Source organism: Schistocerca cancellata, chromosome 1, assembly GCF_023864275.1.
Source record: "Schistocerca cancellata isolate TAMUIC-IGC-003103 chromosome 1, iqSchCanc2.1, whole genome shotgun sequence".
Lineage (NCBI taxonomy): Eukaryota > Metazoa > Arthropoda > Insecta > Orthoptera > Acrididae > Schistocerca > Schistocerca cancellata.
This window is the reverse complement of record NC_064626.1, coordinates 612,553,071-612,573,857: the sequence shown is the minus strand read 5'-3', so window position 1 is coordinate 612,573,857 and position 20,787 is coordinate 612,553,071. Positions and strand designations below refer to the sequence as shown.

Here is a 20,787-nt window from a genome sequence, read left to right as displayed (position 1 = left end):
ATGTAATAGTTTTTTTCACAATACATGTACAAGAGAGGACATGCTGATTATGAACTTACTTCTGGCCACTTTTCTGGGATAATGTCAAACAAATCATCTTTAACATCACCTTGAATTACTATTTCATCTTCTCCCGTTACAGAAGATCCACATGCAAATTTTGTGCCAAAGAATTTTGCAGCCACTTTTAAATCTATGTCTGAAAATGAAATATAAAAATTTAGTACAAGATCATCTAGTTAAAACTAACCTTACAGTGTACATTAGTATAAAATTGTGTAATTGGTAGTTCGTCTTGATACTACATAAGAAAATAAAGATTATGGTAGGTCTCCTTGGCACTCTTATACATGGTTTATTTTCTTCATCTCATTGACTACAGCTGCTTAAAATTTTGTAGATGAGGTGGATAGGCAGAATTCTAGTGAAAAGAAAGGGAACATATCTGTGGTAGAATTAAAGTAAATGAGGACCATAAAATGTGCCAAAGGAGAGTAGAAGGGACAATGACAGAAGAGACCAAAAAAATGTAGTGCAATGTCACACAATAAGAGAAAGTATAATTATGTTCAGTAATAGTGTTAAGAAAAAAGTTAGTGGCAGGAAGGGAAGAGAGGCACAGAGATTAACAAAGCCCATAATTGCACAGGATACTGACTTCATAAACAGAAATAATTTGTGACTACTATGAAACATAAGTTACAAAGATAAGAACTAAGAACCTCTGTTAGAGCATTTGAAGGGGAAATAATTCTATAACTGGAATATATAACAATACTTATTTAGTAATTTTTGAGAACATTTCTCTTGGAAACAGCGATTTGTTATTACTTAAAAATGAACATGAAAAGTTAGCATTCGTGAAGTGTAGCTCCTGCTCTGATAACTGCCACCGTCTACCATCATGGTGTTCGGTCTGAAGATGGTCTAAAATAGACCAAAACCAGTAACCTCATAAAAAAGAAGTTTCTTGCAGTTGTGACTTCATTTTTAAATACTTATTTAGTCTCAGGGAATAAAAATAATATACAGAAGCACCAAAGTAAAACTATTTTTGACTCGCATGTTTTATTTTTGTATGATGAAATTGGTTGGAAACAAACACTTTGTAACTATTGGTGGATGGAGTAAACTGATGCGGTGTTCTTTTAAAGCCAATTATTTCCTACCATCTTCACAGTCAACAAAGTATACAATTTTACACAACTTCTCTTATAAAAAAATGAATTTTTGAAAGATTTAATGATAAACAAAAAAAAAAAACTTTCACACATTTAGGGTTTCAAGCAAACAGATAATAGACCTGTTGCTAATTTGCTCTGTCATCAGTCACAACTTTTGTTAGGTCAGATCTCGTTTCAAGAATTCTGTTGAGTTCCGATTAGCCTTTATCAAAATTGAAGTGGTTATATATTTTGTGGAAAGGCAACACTGCCAAGACAGTATCTGAGAAATAATGTTCCACTTTTTTTTTTTTTTGAGCCTCAAACAACTGATTTTCATTGCAGTTCCCACAGCCATAATTTCATTTCACCATACACTAACCAAGAGTCATGTGGTATAGTGTCAGATCATGTAAATACATTATACTTCTTCAAAAATAATATTCATGTACAGAAAAACAAATTCTGGAGGTAGCAGGGGTAAAATCCAGGAAGAAAAAGTTTATTCACAACTTTTATAGAAATCAGTCTGTAGTTGTAAAGAGTTTAAGGACAATAAAAGGGAAGCAGTAGTTCAGAAAGAATAGAACAAGGTTGTAGCCTGTCTCCAATGTTATTCAAGCTGTACACTGAGCAAGCAGTAAAGGGCACCAAAGAAAAATTGTGAGAAAAGTTTGAGATTTGTCGATGGCATTGTATTTCTGTCAGAGACAGCAGAAAAGGACTTGGAATATCAGCTTAATGGAATAGACAGTGTCTGAAGGAATTTCTTTGGAAAGCCAAATGTTTTATGTTACTATATAGGTAGGTCCATTGTTTTTAACTTGATTCGGGTACTCCTAAGCTATCCACTGTTTAAAGATTTCATCCAACAACTAAACACATAACTTTACTTTTCTTGACTCTTTTGAAGTTTGACCTGTCCAAATAGTTGTGTATCTCACAAGCTGCTTCCAGGACAGGGAAATGTGTCGGCCCAGATCAAATCCTCCCAGCGGATTAATGATGAGGGCTGATACCCAAGTCCTGGCTCACTTATAAGCTTGTCACTTATAAGCTTGACAAACATTTAGAAAACTGAAACTTCCTGTCAAATTAAAACTGTATGCCGCACCGAGACTCGACCTTGGGACCTTTGCCTTTCATGAGCAAGTGCTCTACCAACTGAGCTACCCCAGCATGACTCATGACCCATCCTCACAGCTTTCATTCTGCCAGTTCCTTTTCTCCTAGCTTCTAAACTTCACAGAAGTTCTGCGAACCTTGCAGAACTAGCACTTCTGGAAGAAAGGATATTGTAGAGGCATGGCTTAGCCACAGCCTGGGGGACATTTCCAGTTTCACGCACTTTCGCACGAGTACCACTACACACATGCAACTGGGATACACATATTCCATCCAGGAAGGGAGGGGGAGAGACGACTGCACCACTGTGGGTGTGTAGGCACCAGAAAAAGAAAAGCTTTCCTGAAGTTTCCACTGTTTTCTTCCTTGCATCAACAACAAGATATCTGTATATGTAAGCTGAAGTTGCATGCTTGCATCTTTCTGTACATGCAGGAAACTTGACCTGTTTTGACTATTAGATACACTGAATAAGCAGGAAGGTTTTTGCATATAATTTATAAATATTTTGTACACATTGTCTAGTTGTCTTAATTATGATGAATCAAACAATGGAAACTCCAGGTAGGTATATTAACAATGTGGGAAAAGATATATTGCTATTTAGTGTAAGGAAGACACATCAAGTCACAGACAGGCACAATTAAAAGACACCCACATCCTTCGACAGCACACACACACACACACACACACACACACACACACACACACACACACACACACACGACCATGAACTCCACCATCTCACGCCGGAATGCAACATCACATGGGATGCAAGCAGCGATATTGAAGGGATGGGGAAGGGGAAGGGATAGTAATATACAAGTGGGGGGAGAGACAAACACAGTCAGGTGGAGTGTGTAGGGTCTAGGCTGCCAACAGGTGCAGCATAGGAAGTTGTGGAGCAGGGAGGAGGGGAAAGAAAGGAACAAAAAAGAAGAGCAGCAGGGAAACATGGACGGGTGTGTTGGCTGAGAGCTGCAACTAAATGGTGGGAGATGAAAATGTGGAGGAGATGATAGGACAGAGGGGGTGGAAAGCAGTTGTTAGTACTGCTCAGTTTTGTGATGGAAAGTTGAGAGCAACTGTATAAACTACTCCAACGGTAAAGTTATGTTAGAAGAATTTATCACACCACCAAAACCTTTGAATTTCCCTCTTACTAGAAGCCACCCAAATCATAAAGATTCCAAACTTTACCATTACAATATTGCACTTCAAATGATCTCATTCAACAGTCAGCAAGTGGTTTTATACCAACATTTTAAGTGCAGGGTCAGGTTTACCACCTGACAGGCAGTCTTCTTCCATTATCATGCTGATGACCACAAATTTTTGCAGATTTACTTCATTGCCTATCCTAAGACGCATGCAGCTACATGAAGTAATAACAATTCAAGATAGGACACACATTAGTCACATCACTTCGAGGTATTTTACATTCACACAATGTACACATACAGTCTTTCAAAACTGCTATGGAATGTGTTCCTCCTAATATCCCAGATTACAGTGTAGTTGCTTATTATCATTATAATGCTCTGTCAACAACAAAGTAGAGATTGTGATTGCTGTATACCAATTCGACAAAAAGTATATCACGCTACAAAGTCTTGATGATAATCTCAAAAAAATTCAGAGTTACATCAATCCTACGACAGCCTACAGAATCCCTTGATGTTAAGTCAATGTAGGGATGGAAACTCATTGATACCCCTCAAGTTGGTCCTGTTGCTAAGGCTTCACTACAGAAAATGAAGTTTCATGCATTATTGATATCTTATAATGGAGCACAAGGACAATTTTACTGTTTTATTTAGAGGCAATATGTTACTTAATCAAAATTTAGTTGATCAAGACACTAAAATCACACCAGAACATAAAACATTTACACAATTCAATCGATCAAAACTGTGCCCTAAAAATTATGTTCACTTGCAGGATGCCTTTCTTTCATATGAACGAAGCAATTATGTTGGACTACCACCAACTTTTATTGGAGAAGCAAACAATGTATACACAAAAAGACACAGTGGAGGGAAAAAAAATTATTGAAAACCTGATCTTTTCATCACAACAGTTCGCAATCTGAACTGGCCAGAGGTTCAGTGTAACATATGCCTTAATGTACCACCCCAAGACAGGTATGACAGAGTTAATAAAGTGTTTCATTTAAAATTGCAGAAACTATTTTTCGTACATAAAGATCATATCTTTGGTCCTCCATGCTATCACATATACACAGTTGAATGGCAAAAATATGGATTGCAATACATATATCTGCTTCTATGAGTCATCAATAAAATCAGGCCAGACAAAATCGACACTGTAATCACAGCATAGGTACCAAATGAAGAAGACCCAGTACTTTATGACACTGTGGTAAGACACACAGTTTATGGCCCATGTGGAGCTTTAAATCCTAATGGGATGTGCATTAATGAAGGAAAATGTTCAACAAAATTTCCAAAATTCTTTCAGTCCTATATCTGCTGATAATGATGGACATCCAAAATACAGACAATTGTCTCCTGAGGAAGGTGGACTACAGGTTACTGATCCAAAACTATGAAACTGACAATAGATGGGTGGTGCCTATAATAAACTTTTACTCAAAATATATAATGTGCACATAAATGTGGAACTGTGTAGTTCTGTGAAATTGATAAAATGTCAAAAAGTACATCAACAAAGGCAGCGCTCAAGCTACATTTACCTAGCAGTTGACAAAAGAAGAGCAACAATTTCAGTTAGGCCACTGTACATGGAATCAAAACATTCCATCAATGGAACCAAGGTATATTGGTTGAAGGTCATACTGACGTTAGAAAACAGATGCTCCTGGCAGTGTTCACCCTTATAGCAGCAAATGCTTTCACTTGAGAATGTTACCCATGTTGTTAACAGGCTACTTCTTTTACATGCTAAGTACTGAGAAGGTGTGACATATGATGCTTTCCAAGGCGCGTGCAAAGTTGTGGGTCTACTAGAAGACGATTCTCACTGGAAATATGATATCTGAAGCTGCAATATGCTGTACAGCAAATCATTCAGACATTTAATTGCTGTCATCATATCATTTTGTGCAATTACTGACCAGATGCACCTTTGGCAAAATTACTGTGAAAGCATGGCTCAAGACATATTGCATTGTCAATGACAAGAACTCTCTTCAGATGATATGATTACAACCAAAATATTTTTGCTGGACCTGTACTTGAATTGAATGAAGAGGTTCATTCTCTACCAGGCAAATACATAACAGATTTCAGACTTTCTTTACCAACAAATTTAAATCTGTCAACCAAATACATATTATTTGTGAGAAACAAACTATGATATTTCCCAACTGTTTCAGACTGTTCAAGACGAGTGTTGTTTGAACCACAAGCAAAAAATGGTTACAACTTTGTAATGTCATCAATCAACAACAATGAAGAGTTTTTTTTTTTTTTTTTTTTTTTTTTTTTTGCACCTGGAGAAACTGGCACGACATCTGTAATTAATCTAATATTCACAAAAGTCAGATCTGGTGGAAAAATTGCCCTTGCTGTGGCATCATCTGGCAGTGCAATCACACTTTATGAAGGCAGTAGAACTGCACATTCCGCATTCAAATTTCCCCAGAAATGTTACGGCGGCGACACCAGCGTCTGTAATGTTTTTAAGCAAAGCAATACTGGTAAATTGAGGCAGGGTTGCACTTCGATTGTCTGGGATGATATTTTGATGTCCCATAAAATATCCATTGAAGCACTCGACAAAACAATGCCAGACTTGTGTAACAGCAATAGTCCTATGGGTGGCTGCACTGTTTTGTTCACTGAGATTTCTGTCAAACTTCACCAGTAATCGAAAGGGGGACAAGTGCAGAAGAAGTCAAGCCATCATTGTAAAGATAATGATCTATGGCTGCACATAGTAAAAGTGCAACTTAAAACTATTATGAGAGTTCTATCTTCCAGATAAGATAATATACACTTTGCTAATAACTTACTCAAAATAGAAAATTGTGAATTTCAAAGCAACAAGCAATAAAAATAAATATTAATACTGTTTTTGTTCTGGTACCAAATGTCTCTTAACTGAAATAGGATGCCCAAATATTCATAATGTGCCAACTAAGACACTTGACAGTTTCATCAAAGGGCTATATTGTCACCTACAAATGAATGTCAATAAACTAACTGATTTGATTACATCAGAGTTTGAGGCCCCGCCACAAATTTAATACTCTGTTGACACAGTCTTAAACTTAGTTTACACGGCAACACTGGGTTGCATGCAACAGCATGCAGGATGCGCATTTGTGCAACTCGTCAGTGAAAATAGGCAGTTTCGGCTCATTGCAACTTTGGCGACACTACTTGCCCAAGTTTTGATGTTACATGTGTCAGTATAGAGTGAACAAGTTGAAATACCAAGTGGAGAACCGAAGAAATACTTTGCTTTGTGGACATCTATGCTATGCATAGCTGTTTGGGGGAATTTCAATGCTGTTGACTACAAAAACAGGCAGCGCCATGTTGCTGCACTTGTGGCCATCCTGCGTGATATGATAACCGAAGGACTGACAATTGAGTGACAGCACACAATACATTTAATTAGGAATATTATACAAACAAACAAACAAAGAAAAATGTGGGCAAGCGAAACATATGGCGGTGGAGTAACCCACATCTACAAGACAAAAATCCTGTGGTTCAAGTTGGCTGGTTCGTTTTCTTAGGGAAACTGTACAGGGCAAAAATCTGGTAAGCTGAATTGAACTTTACTGAATACTGATTTATTTAAAGAGTCAGAGTAGTGCTTTACATTCACAACATGTAGTACTGACATATCTGATATATATTTTTAAACACTTAAATTTTGCCAAGGTACAGCTCCATCTGTAAGAAAGTAGGTGGAAAATCAATCTCTTGTTAATGCAGCTTGTTTTGGATAATTAGTGCTGACTGCTTGCAGCTTTGCATGATCAGCCCCCGCCGCATTTATGCTTCATACCCTTGGCTGATAAATTCTAATATCAACATTCTCTTCCCACATTACAGTATCTTCTTTCCTTATTGCGTTGTTAACTGTATTTAAAAGAAATGTGAACTGGTCTGGTGGCAGTCTAAGATAATTAAAATAACTTTTAGGTTGCTGAACAACGGAGCTGATGCCTTTTCTTGATCCAGTCTCGAAACCAAATACGTTTCTTAAGTCTTTTAATCTTTTCACGCAAAGAAGCATTAACTCTGCCACAACTCATACAGTTGCTAAAATTTTCATTTACACCAGAATATACAGCACTCGGAAATGATGAAACAAATATACACTGACGGCACTGCGTCTATAGGCATACACATAACCATTTGCATGCAACGAGTGGCACAAGCCACTGTCTTAGTGTAAACTAGACTTCAGATTGAGATAAAGCAGTGCATTACTCTACTTCATTGAAGCCACCTGGAAATCTGCCACATAAATTAAAATTGAAACTAGGTGCACCTATTGTTTTATGGAGAAATTTGAGCCACCCCAATTTTGCAACGGAATAAGACTCTGAACTCCCCCCATGAACCATGGACCTTGCCGTTGGTGGGGAGGCTTGCGTGCCTCAACAATACAGATAGCCGTACCGCAGGTGCAACCACAACGGAGTGGTATCTGTTGAGAGGCCAGACAAACGTATGGTTCCTGAAGAGGGGCAGCAGCCTTTTCAGTAGTTGCAGGCGCAACAGTCTGGATGATTGACTGATCTGGCCCTGTAATACTAACCAAAACGGCCTTGCTGTTTTGGTACTGCGAATGGCTGAAAGCAAGAGGAAACTACAGCCATAATTTTTCTCAAGGGCATGCAGCTTTACTGTATCATTAAATGATGATGGCGTCCTCTTGGGTAAAATATTCTGGAGGTAAAACAGTCCCCCATTTGGATCTCTCGTTATTAGGAGAAAGAAAACTGGCATTCTACGGATCGGAGTGTGGAATGTCAGATTCCTTAATCGGGCAGGTAGGTTAGAAAATTTTAAAAAGGAAATGGATAGGTTACAGTTAGATATAGTGGGAATTAGTGAAGTTCGGTGGCAGGAGGAACAAGACTTTTGGTCAGGTGAATACAGGGTTATAACTACAAAATCAAATAGGGGTAATGCAGGAGTAGGTTTAATAATGAATAAAAAGATAGGAGTGTGGGTAAGCTACTGCAAACAGCATAGTGAACGCATTATTGTGGCCAAGATAGACACGAAGCCCACGCCTACTACAGTAGTACAAGTTTATAAGTATACAAGTTTGTACAGAGTTTCAGGGAGAGCATAAGGGAACAACTGACAGGAATGGTGGAAAGAAATACAGTAGAAGAAGAATGGGTAGCTTTGAGGAATGCAATAGTGAAGGCAGCAGAGGATCAAGCAGGTAAAAAGACGAGGGCTAGTGGAAATCCTTGGGTAACAGAAGAGATACTGAATTTAATTGATGAAAGGAGAAAATATAAAAATGCAGTAAATGAAGCAGGCAAAAAGGAATACAAACGTCTCAAAAATGAGATCGACAGGAAGTGCAAAATGGCTAAGCAGGAATGGATAGAGGACAAATGTAAGGATGTAGAGGCTTATCTCACTGGGGGTAAGATAGATACTGCCTACAGGCAAATTAAAGAGACCTTTGGAGAAAAGAGAACCACTTGCATGAATATCAAAAGCTCAGATGGAAACCCAGTTCTAATCAAAGAAGGGAAAGCAGAAAGGTGGAAGGAGTATATAGAGGGTCTATACAGAGGCGATGTTCTTGAGGACAATATAATGGAAATGGAAGAGGAAGTAGATGAAGATGAAATGGGACATATGATACTGCGTGAAGAGCTTGACAGTGCACTGAAAGGCCTAAGTCGAAACAATGCTCTGGGAGTAGACAACATTCCATTGGAACTACTGACAGCCTTGGGAGAGCCAGTCCTGACAAAACTACCAGATGGTGAGCAAGATGTATGAGACAGGCGAAATTCCCTCAGACTTCAAGAAGAATATAACAATTCCAATCCCAAAGAAAGCAGGTGCTGACAGATGTGAAAATTACCAAACTATCAGTTTAATAAGTCACAGCTGCAAAATACTAATGTGAATTCTTTACAGACGAATGGAAAAACTGGTAGAAGCCGACTTCGGGGAAGATCAGTTTGGATTCCGTAGAAATGTTGGAATACATGTGGCAATACTGACCCTACGACATATCTTAGAAGAAAGATTAAGGAAAGGCAAACCTATGTTTCTAGCATTTGTAGACTTAGAGAAAGCTTTTGACAATGTTGACTGGAATACTCTTTCAAATTCTAAAGGTGGCAGGGGTAAAATACAGGGAGCGAAAGGCTATTTACAATTTGTACAGAAAGCAGATGGCAGTTATAAGAATCGAGGGGTATGAAAGGGAAGCAGTAGTTGGGAAGGGAGTGAGGCAGGATTGTAGCCTCTCCCCATTGCTATTCAATCTGTATATTGAGCAAGCAGTAAAGGAAAGGAAAGAAAAGTTCGGAGTAGGTACTAATATCCATGGAGAAGAAACAAAAACTTTGAGGTTCACCGATGACATTGTAATTCTGTCAGAGACAGCAAAGGACTTCAAAGAGCAGTTGAACGGAATGGACAGTGTCTTGAAAGGAGGGTATAAGATGAACATCAACAGAAGCAAAACGAGGATAATGGAATGTAGTCAAATTAAGTCGGGTGATGCTGAGGGAATTAGATTAGGAAATGAGACACAAAGTAGTAAAGGAGTTTTGTTATTTGGGGAGCAAAATAACTGATGATGGTCGAAGTAGAGAGGATATAAAATGTAGACTGGCAATGGCAAGGAAAGTGTTTCTGAAGAAAAGAAATTTGTTAACATTGAGTACAGATTTAAGTGTCAGGAAGTCGTTTCTGAAAGTATTTGTATGGAGTGTAGCCATGTATGGAAGTGAAACATGGACGATAAATAGTTTGGACAGGAAGAGAATAGAAGCTTTTGAAATGTGGTGCTACATAAGAATGCTGGAGATTAGATGGGTAGATCACATAACTAATGAGGAGGTACTGAATAGGATTGGGGAGAAGAGGAGTTTGTGGCACAACTTGACGAAAAGAAGGGACCAGTTGGTAGGACATGTTCTGAGGCATCAAGGGATCACAAATTTAGCACTGGAGGGCAGCGTTGAGGGTAAAAATCGTAGAGGGAGACCAAGAGATGAATACACTAAGCAGATTCAGAAGGATGTAGGTTGCAGTAGGTACTGGGAGATGAAGAAACTTGCACAGGATAGGGTAGCATGGAGAGCTGCATCAAACCAGTCTCAGGACCCAAGACCGCAACAAGAACAACAACAACAAGGTAACGAGTTTTGTTGCGTACATCCAAGTTGGAAAATAGTAATATAAAATAAATAGCAAGCTGGCTTAGAAAAAAATTACAATCACTGCATAGATTGCAAGCTAGCAGCACAATCCCACAATGAGGAAGTTACCTACAAGAGAATTAATTATAAATTAAGCGTTTCGCAGGGATCTGATGCAACTGCGCTGTTTAATGCTTCAAGTGGGTGATTACTGTGTGGTAACACCTGTGTGCAGCAACGGAGTGATGCAGCGAAGAGAGAGAGTGTGTGTGTGTGTGTGGGGGGGGGGGGGGGGGGCGCAAGTATGGCAAGTAGCAACTATCCTTCTCATAATATTGTTAGCTCATACAGTGGTAGTTTATCATTGTTTAGTTAAACTAAGATTAAACTGTAATTTTGTTCATACAAGTCTACCTTGGTAATATAAAAGACAGCAATTCTTTACATATGTACCAAGTGTTACGAAAAATGGTGTGTCCACTCAAGGGTTAAAATCTGTCTCAATGAAAACACAATGTATTTCTTTTTTATTTACTCAGACATGTTTTGACACCTGTGTGTCATCTTCAGTGAATCAAATTTATTTTTGTAAATTATCAAACATTTCATTAATTTTCAGATGAAAAAGTAAAACTAACGAAACAAAATGCACATGTTATAGTTTTTAGGCCTACAATAGAGAAATGACTATGAACTTTGTTTGATATTTTACAGAAATTTGATGCACAGATGACACATAGGCGTCAAAACATGTATGGGCATGTAAAAACGAAATACATCGTATTTTGCGCAAGGCTGTCCTTTTTAACAAAAAATATTAATGTTTCATTTTATTACAACACAGCCACCAACAAAAAACAATTTCAATTCTTAAATTTATGACAAAAAGTACCTCTAGGGTTTACAGCTCTTTGCAAAAATAAAGGTAACTTTATAATTCAAGTAGATAATTTTGTCACCTACATGTGATTTGTGGGCACAGTTAGCACTAACCACCACCTATGCCATGCTTACAGGCAGACTGAACCTTCGAGGCCCCTAAATGTGCAGAATGGAAAGGAAAGTGCCGCTGGTGCTGAAACTGCTGAGAGGAGAAAGCGCTTAGCACAGAGGCACGTGGAATTGTGGATTTTAAACCATTCTAGTCTTACACACGTAGGCCACAAAGTTTCAACTTGACTGTTTGTGCATGCACAAACGTAGTACTTTGTGGGAGAGCCACACTCAAAACGGCTTGCGAGCCACAGTTTGTCGATTATTGGCATAAGCAGATCAAGGGTAATGGAACGTAGGTGAATTAAATTATGCGGTACTGAGGGAATTAGATTGGGAAATGGGGCACTAAGGGTAGAAGTTGAGTTTTTTTCTATTTGGGTCATAAAGTAACTGACAATAGTCAAAACGAGAGGGAATATAAAATGCAGACTGGCTGTAGCAAAGAAAGCATTTCTGAAAAAGATGCATTTGTTAACTTCGAATATAAATTTAAGTATTAGGAAGTAATTTTTAAAGGTGTTTATATGGAGCGTAGCATTGTACAGCTGTGAAACAAGGATGATAAGCTGTTCCGACAAAAGGAGGATTGAAGCTTTTGGAGTGTGTTGCTATGGAAGAATGGTGAAGATTAGATGGGGAGATTGTGTATCTAATGAGGAGATACTGAACGGAATTGGGAAGAAATGAAATTTGTGGTACAACACGAGTTAAAAAAAAGGAATCTGTTGATAAGCCACATCCCAAGGCATCAAGGAATAGCCAACTTGTTAATGGAAGGAAGTGTTAGGAGTAAAAATTTTACGAGGAGACCTAGGCACAAATACAGCAAGCAGTTTCAAAAGGATGTACAGGTAAGTAGTTATTAAGAGATGAAGAGGCTTGCACACAATAGGCTAGCATCAAGAGCTGCATCAAATCAATTTTGGACTGAAGATGACGACAACAGTAAGAATGTATAAAGCCCCTGGAACTATAACGACACCTCCTACAGTCCTACTTTTACTCTTCATTTTAATACTCAGCCTGTTGCTGAATCTCAAAATGCATATAATTTGATGGCATTTTTATTTTGCCTGCAACCCATACTTACCACAAATGCCTTAATATAGTTTCAGATTCATGTAAAAATAAAAACTGTTCTCAGCTGACTTCAATCACAGTTTGGTAAAATCTGCTTATGAGTTACAACAGTTGCCTTGTAATCATATCCACATAGGAAGCACCAGAATTGTTGTTAGCAAGGTTTGGCACATTGTTCTGCTTCTACTCCAATAATAAATTGCAACTATTATATGACAGAGGGATACACGGGACAGACCTCACACCTAGCCTTTGCAGAGGGCATCTGCTATGAGCTTCAAATCAGCAGCAGTATATTAACATGGGCTGGCATTCTTTGGAGGAATAACTGGCATTGTGTTGAGGGTATTCTCATTCTACTGTTCCTTATATATGGCTGAATTATTTTTTAGAAGGGCCATAAGCAAAACTGGTGCTAACTTCTTCTGCTTCTTCTTCTTCTTAAGGCATCATGAAAGTGATCCACTACACAGCAAATGCCCAACTGAAAGACTGAAGACATAATAATGTTCTGGATGAATGAGGACAGGAAGTAACAACTATGGGTGGCTGCAAGTGATTTCTACAGAGGGCTCATATATGTACAGATGAGAGGATGTGACTGCACTACAGATATGTTTGAAGAACTAACCTTCACAGGAGTATTAATTGCGTGTTAGAGAATGTTTATGAAGTCTGGAGTCAACTGAGTCCGCAAAATAATTCTATATGCAACAATCTTCTCTGTTATTAACAGTTTGATTTAATGAAATAATAACATCATTGCGATTCTATGCGTACTGAAGATAATGAAGTTTTCTTACCAAATGTGCTTAGACCGGTAACAACAGTTACAGACTTCTTTTTTCCACGAGGAGCACGAGAAATACAAACTTGTTTTGGGCCATCTTCCTTCTTTTTAGCTTTCATCAAAGCCTTTCCACCTCTTTTCTGCCGCTTTTTCTCTTCTTCTCCCCCAGGTTCATTTTCATCTTTGTCACCTAATAAAGAAAATTAACCAAAAATGACAAAGCCAGAGTCATTGGTAAAATAAATCCTGGAATGAATGTGCAATATTGTTAAAATTTTGGGCATTTAATTACAAGCTGCAAGCAAGTCAATTAAGAGTTGAAGAGTTGACACAAAGAGTACATATACCCCCCCCCCCCCGCTCTCTCTCTCTCTCTCTCTCTCTCTCTCTCTCTCTCTCTCTCTCTCTCTCTCTCTCTCGTGTGTGTGTGTGTGTGTGTGTGTGTGTGTGTGTGTGTGTGTGTGTGTGTGTGTGTGTGTGTGTGTGACCAGCACTAGTAAAAGAAATGTACAACAGCTGAAATCACCAGGAAGGAAGGACACAAAGAGAATGCACCACAGATACATTATACCGCACCTGCCATAGTTTTTTAGGTTCGCTTGAGGTAGTCTGATATTACACCTACCCACGGAGTAATTCCTGCACACAAGCATTATGTAATGCACGACAACTGCACCTATCGTTTACACATATATAATGGATTCTCTGCAGCAGCCCATGTCATTAAAGATGCTCAACAACATATCAACCATTTCCTATGAGGTGGCAAACCTACGCGTAGGGTGCTTTTAATATTTAAGAATACATGGTTGCCCCAAATGTAGTGCTTTGATTGGGAAGTTTGTGTATTTAGACTATATAACTCCTCTGATAAGATAAGGCTCCTGCCTAGGTAAGGCTGAAATGAAGCCCATAGCAATTTTTTTTAGAATATTTTTGTTTGACTAGGGAAGGAGTGGTATTATCGTTTATGTTTAACTTTTAGTGCTGAATCCCATAGCAGTCAATCTCTCCTGGTATGCAAGTGTCAATGTATGAGTTGCTTGTGTGTGTATTTTTCTTTTCCATTCTATGAGATGGAGAAGCAAAGTAAAGAAATGAGAACTAAGAGGATCTGTTGAGACAATCAAACAGACATCAACAAACATGACGACCACAAATGACACAGTGGAGCCTGTTAGGCAAAGCTTGGAAGTTTTATATCTGTTTGATGTCTTTCTTTTCAGACATGTCAGAGAGAACAAACCATTCTCAATCCACAGCTGTACACATACATGATAAAATGAAATAGAAATTATGACAGAAAGGCACTGAAATAAGTTCAGTAGTGATGTGTGAAAATTCGTGCCGTACCAGGACTGTAACACTGATTTACCACTTTATGCAAGCAATAGCCTTAACTGCTTTCATGTCTGAGCATGTTCCCCATCCAACCCAAAATTCTCAACTTGTTGTACACTACTTATGTAGTGCTCCCTGTCCACCATACTCATTGCTTTTCCAGAAGAGTTTGGGAGAGGAGTGCATCCACTTGGAAATTATTTTTAATAGTTGTCAAGGAGTATACAGTGGAACTTCAATTTTATGTTCTCTGACTTTTGTTTTTCACAATTCTATGCCATAAATTAACTGGCCCCCTGAACAACTAAGAGCAATGCTAAAAACATTCCCCGATTTTGTGTTTCTTCCTAGTAAGGTTTAACTCGATTCTATGTTCTTACTCAATGCCTCACTTGATGTTGTCCTGTTTTCTTCGTACTGACATTTGATGTGACTGAGTGAGTTATAAGTGGCACAAAAAACAGACAGTTCACACCACGGTTGTGACAGAGTTAAGAGAATATTTTTGGCTGTTGTGGAGAGAGGAGACATGAGAGGAAATCCACACAATTTGCAACATTTAGCTTCACCACGCAATTATGATACAGCTACTGCTATGTTGTGGCAGCAATGGGGGAAAAAAAAAAACAGGACAGTCGATGCAAAGTGTTTCGGGCCATGCCATTATGTGACGAAGGGGCCCAGCCACCGCCTCCTCTTTAACTCAGTCTCTTCTTCTTGCATGTATTATCAATTTACTCTACTCAGCAACAATGTCAATTATCAACCTTTTTAAATTTAAACATAGAGTCTTTAAGAATATGCTCAGTCACGATCAAGGAAACATTGGCCACTTCTGTCTAGTGAGCTCTTATTGGCTGGCAACTTTTTACATCATACAACAGCCAGCACAGCCACCAAACCACACTAGCACATGTAAAATGAGTGTGTGCTGGATGTGTGGAGAGGGGGAGTAGCCCTTCAATGATGGGAGTGCAGGTGTGAAATCATTTTGTTAAGTACTGAAAATATCGTGCAGATCATGTGCTGTGGGAGATATGTCATAAGAAAAAGAACACAGGTTTTGCAATAGCACATTTTAAACATTTTTGTGTTCAAATCTGACACAATTCACTTGCAACAACTACATACACACTTAGCACCGCACACCGTAGATCATACAAGATTGTTAACAGTGATAGAAGGCATGAAGCAGGACTGTAGTGCCTGAGCTGTCTTTTAAATTAATATTTTACACAGTGTACAGAAATTCATTGAGCTGGTTAATAATAAGCTCGTAAAGTCAATTGGCGAAGTAAACTCTCATCTCTATGAATATGAAGTTTGGGTAGTAAGAAAAGCACTAAACAATAACAGCAATGGTGACAAAGTTTGCTATTAAGCAGACATCCACATTTATGATTATGGTTTAACCTCTTAGCTACTATGATATTTTACACTTTTCCTTGCTACTTTGTTAGTCATATACAGCATAGGAAATAAAAATCACTATCTCATAACTTATTTTACAAAATAAACGAAGCTACTTTAGCTACATCCTTCTGAATCTGCTTACTGTATTCATTTCTTGTCTCCCTCTTAAGATTTTTACCCTGCCAGGCTTCACTCCAATTCTGAATTGGTGATCCCTAGCCGCCTCAGAATGTGTTCTACCAACCGATTTTTCTTCTTGCCAGGTTGTGTCATGAAGTTCTGTTCTCCCCAATGCTATGCAGCACTTCCTCGTTAGTTACATGATCTATCTATCTATTCTTCAGCATTCTTCTGTAGCACTATATTTCAGAAGCTTCTATTCTCTCTCTGACTAAACTATTTATTGCCCATGTTTCACTTCCATACATGGTCACACTGCCTACAAATACTTCCAGAGAAGACTTTCAAACACACAAATCCATGTTTGATGTTAAAAAAAACTCTTCTTCAGAAACACTTTTCTTGCCATTGCCCATGTATACTTTATATCTTCTCTACTTCAACAATCATCAGTTATTTCGTTGCCCAAATAGCAAAACTCATCTGCTACTCAGGATGTCACATTTCCTAATCTGATTCCCTCACCGTCACTTGATTTAATTAATACTACATTCCATTATCCTCATTTTGCTTTTGTTGATGTTCATTTTATACCCTCCTTTCAAGATACTGTCCATTCAATTCAACTACTCTTCTAAGTCCTTTGTTGTCTGACAGAAGTACAATGTCATTGGCAAATCTCAAAGTCTGTATTTCTTCTCTCTGGACTTAAATTCCTACTCTAAATTTTTCTTTTGTTTCCTTTAGTGCTTGCTCAATAGATTGAACAACATCTGGAATAGGCTACAACCCTGTCTCACCACCTTCTCAATCACAGCTTCCCATTCATGCCCCCTCGAGTCTCATGACTACCATCTGGTTTCAGTACAAGTTGTAAATAGCCTTTCTCACACTACATTTTATCCCTGCCAGCTTTAGAATTTGAAAGTGAGTATTCCACTCAACATTGTCAAAAGCTTTCTCCAAGTCTACAAATGTGACAAACATAGGTTTGCCTTTCCTTAACCTATCTTCTATGATAAGTCATAGAGTCAGTATTGCGACAGGTGAGTGTACTTACCAACAGTCAAAACAAGAACAGGGCCGATAAACAGATTTAAGAGTGAGTGAGTGTGTGTGTGTGTGTGTGTGTGTGTGTGTGTGTGTGTGTGTGTGTGTGTGAGGTTCAGTTCTAGTTTTGGCTGCTAGTAAGCAGATGCATATATAATTAATATCCATTTTGAGTACACTTAAAGCTTTCATATTCCAGATTTGTCAAGAAATGAGGCACATAAAATTCAAATCAACAAAAACATAATAAACTGTAATTTGTCTTTCTGCACTATGAAATATATTTGAAAAATATCAAAGTAACAAAGATGTTGAAAAAATGCCAGAGATAACTGACAGGATGACACACAATTTGCTATCTCTGAGACAGGAAGATCAATGAGATATTCAACTACTACAAAAAGCTTTCTTTTTTATTTTAGGATACAGGATGCTCCAGGAGGAATGGTTAACATTTTAGGAGGTAGTAGTATACACAAATTGCAATAAAAAAATGCCGTATAACAATTTTCAATTTTATGGAGTACAGAGATATAGCTCGGTTCAATGTATTTTCACTTCATGTGTTGGTACACTGGTTGCTATGGTCATATTTACTGAATGTCAGCAGTAGAGTGTTTATGTTCATGTTGTGCATTAGTTTACATTGAAGTATTCATTGTGATTTGTGGGCCAAGTCTACTGTACTGTAGTGTGTTAACATGTCACATGTATTTACAAATACTGAGTATGCTGATATGGTATCTGTGTATGGGTTTTGTAATGGAAATGTTGATGCTGCTTGTGGAGAATACAGTAGGATTTCCTAACTGCAGACTACCAGATTCAGGAGTGTTTACTTACGTGTTTAATACACTGTGTGAGACTGGTACAATGCCCAGCAGTCACATTGCTTATGAAAGTGTAAATGAACAGACTGTGGGTGAAGTAGAAGACATTATTCAGTCGGTAGAACGTAGTCCTTCAACAAGCACTCCTAGAATTTCTGGATGTATCTGTGCCCCACATACAAGAGTATGGCGAACATTACGTATGCACAGGTTCCATCCATATAATTTACAACTCATTCAGAACCTTTAGCCAGGAGATGAGGATAGACAATTGGAATTTTGTCATTGGATACTTGAAAACTGCCAAGTAATCCCATTTTTACTCTTCACTGACGAAGCCACTTTCACTTGCGATGGCATCAATAACACTCTTAATTCACATCAGTGGTCGAAGAAAACCCACATACTGCTGTGGAGACACATTTTCAAGAATGCTTCTCTGTAAATGTGTGTTGTGGTTTTATAGACAACCAGTTGATTGGGCCTGTTGTGTTACCGCATCGTCTTACAGAACCCCGTTATCTACACTTTCTTGAAAATGGGCTTCCAGCTTTATTGGGAGAGATTCTTTTGACTACAAGAATGCGTATGTTCATCCAGCATGATGGGACTTCTGCACATTGTAGTCATCGGGTGACATCATCTAAACTTAACATTACCCAAAAGATGGGTCAATAGCTACGGGCACGTTTCTTGGCCACCGAGGTCCATGGACCTCACCCCTTTGGATTTTTGTCAGTGTACCACAAAGAAGAATTAACAACCAGAGCCAATTTAATCATTTGGATTATGATCAGTGCAGCCCTCATAAAAGAACATGAAGATGACCTCATGAGAGCTACAGGTGGTGTTATCAAGAGATGTCTAAACTGCAATGAACTAGTTGGTGAAATTTTTGAAAAATCAACTGAATATTCTGATTTGCCTTTGCTTTAAGTTTGTGTGGGTTACATACTAACAGCTACATCTCTGTATTCAATAAAAATTGGACACATGTTATACGGCATTTTTAATGCAATTTGACTATATACCACTTCCTACAATATTTACTATTCTTCCTGAAACACCCTGTATTTTGTAGCTTACTTCTTTCTCAGTCATGTTAGATTTTAATGCACAAGTTATACAGCACTCACCTAACTTAAGCACTTTTTCAAATTCTGATGGCATGTTGCGCTCCAACCACTGTTTGCATTTTTCATATTCAGGATAGTATTCACAATACTGAAAAAGGAAAGACAATTAATTTACTGGGTTTGCATCCAAGCTACTGCCAAGCAGTTCTAATAAATCTAAGCACAACACAATACCTGATGAGTTCGGAGGGAGGGGGGTACTGGTTTATGCGTTATTTTGTATTAGAATTTCTTAAAACACACACACACACACACACACACACACACACACACACACTGCTCTGACTTCTGTCACCAAATTTTTAAATATGTGAAAAAATGCCACCTTATAATTATTGTGAAATATACTAGTGTTGCATATACTCCCTCCTTCCCATGCCTAAAGGGCTGAAGTAATGCAGAATTTACTATGTGCTTTCAATGTTCACTCAAGTTGTTGATTCTTCAGCTCTAAACACAACAGTGCACCATTAATCGATCAAGTTGAGATACCTTGAGAGAACACAATGTACACTTGCACTGTTTCACGAAGGCAATTTAATAACACACTTTGAAGAAGTAATTCCTTTTCCTAGTCTTAGAAACATGAGGCCACAAGACAAAACTGTTCCAAAATATGAATTATCCACACAATTCTGATCAACTGTATACTTCAGAAATTTGATGAATGAAACAACAACGTCCAGTGCATACAGCATAACTTTAAATTATTTATTCTTTTATTAAGCACAAATTTACAGCATTTGTTTACCAAATTTGTAACTCTATAGAAATTACTTGAGGTGTTAATAATTTGTTATTGTGACAGCTCCAAAAAACTTAGGGAATGGAAAAGTATCAGCCGGTCAATATACACTCCTGGAAATTGAAATAAGAACACCGTGAATTCATTGTCCCGGGAAGGGGAAACTTTGACACATTCCTGGGGTCAGATACATCACATGATCACACTGACAGAACCACAGGCACATAAACACAGGCAACAGAGCATGCACAATGTCGGCACTAGTACAGTGTATATCCACCTTTCGCAGCAATGCAGGCTGCTATTCTCCCATGGAGACGATCGTACAGATGCTGGATGTAGTCCTGTGGAACGGCTTGCCATGCCATTTCCACCTGGCGCCTCAGTTGGACCAGCGTTCGTGCTGGACGTGCAGACCGCGTGAGACGATGCTTCATCCAGTCCCAAACATGCTTAATGGGGGACAGATCCGGAGATCTTGCTGGCCAGGGTAGTTGACTTACACCTTCTAGAGCACGTTGGGTGGCACGGGATACATGCGGACGTGCATTGTCCTGTTGGAACAGCAAGTTCCCTTGCCGGTTTAGGAATGGTAGAACGATGGGTTCGATGACGGTTTGGATGTACCGTGCACTATTCAGTGTC

At 38.5% G+C, this 20,787-nt stretch overlaps 1 protein-coding gene across 2 annotated transcripts in view; it reads right to left on the bottom strand.

The window, feature by feature from the left end:
* Nucleotides 1–20,787, bottom strand: part of LOC126182828 (density-regulated protein homolog) — a 45,405-nt gene that overhangs the window by 183 nt on the left and 24,435 nt on the right. For both annotated transcript variants that reach the window (XM_049924882.1, XM_049924883.1), the window contains exons 3-5: nucleotides 19,398–19,485; nucleotides 13,521–13,697; nucleotides 60–199 (exon numbers count right to left, since the gene is read on the bottom strand). In XM_049924882.1, coding sequence (XP_049780839.1) covers nucleotides 60–199; nucleotides 13,521–13,697; nucleotides 19,398–19,485 — 405 coding nt within the window. The remainder of the gene's footprint in view (nucleotides 1–59; nucleotides 200–13,520; nucleotides 13,698–19,397; nucleotides 19,486–20,787) is intronic.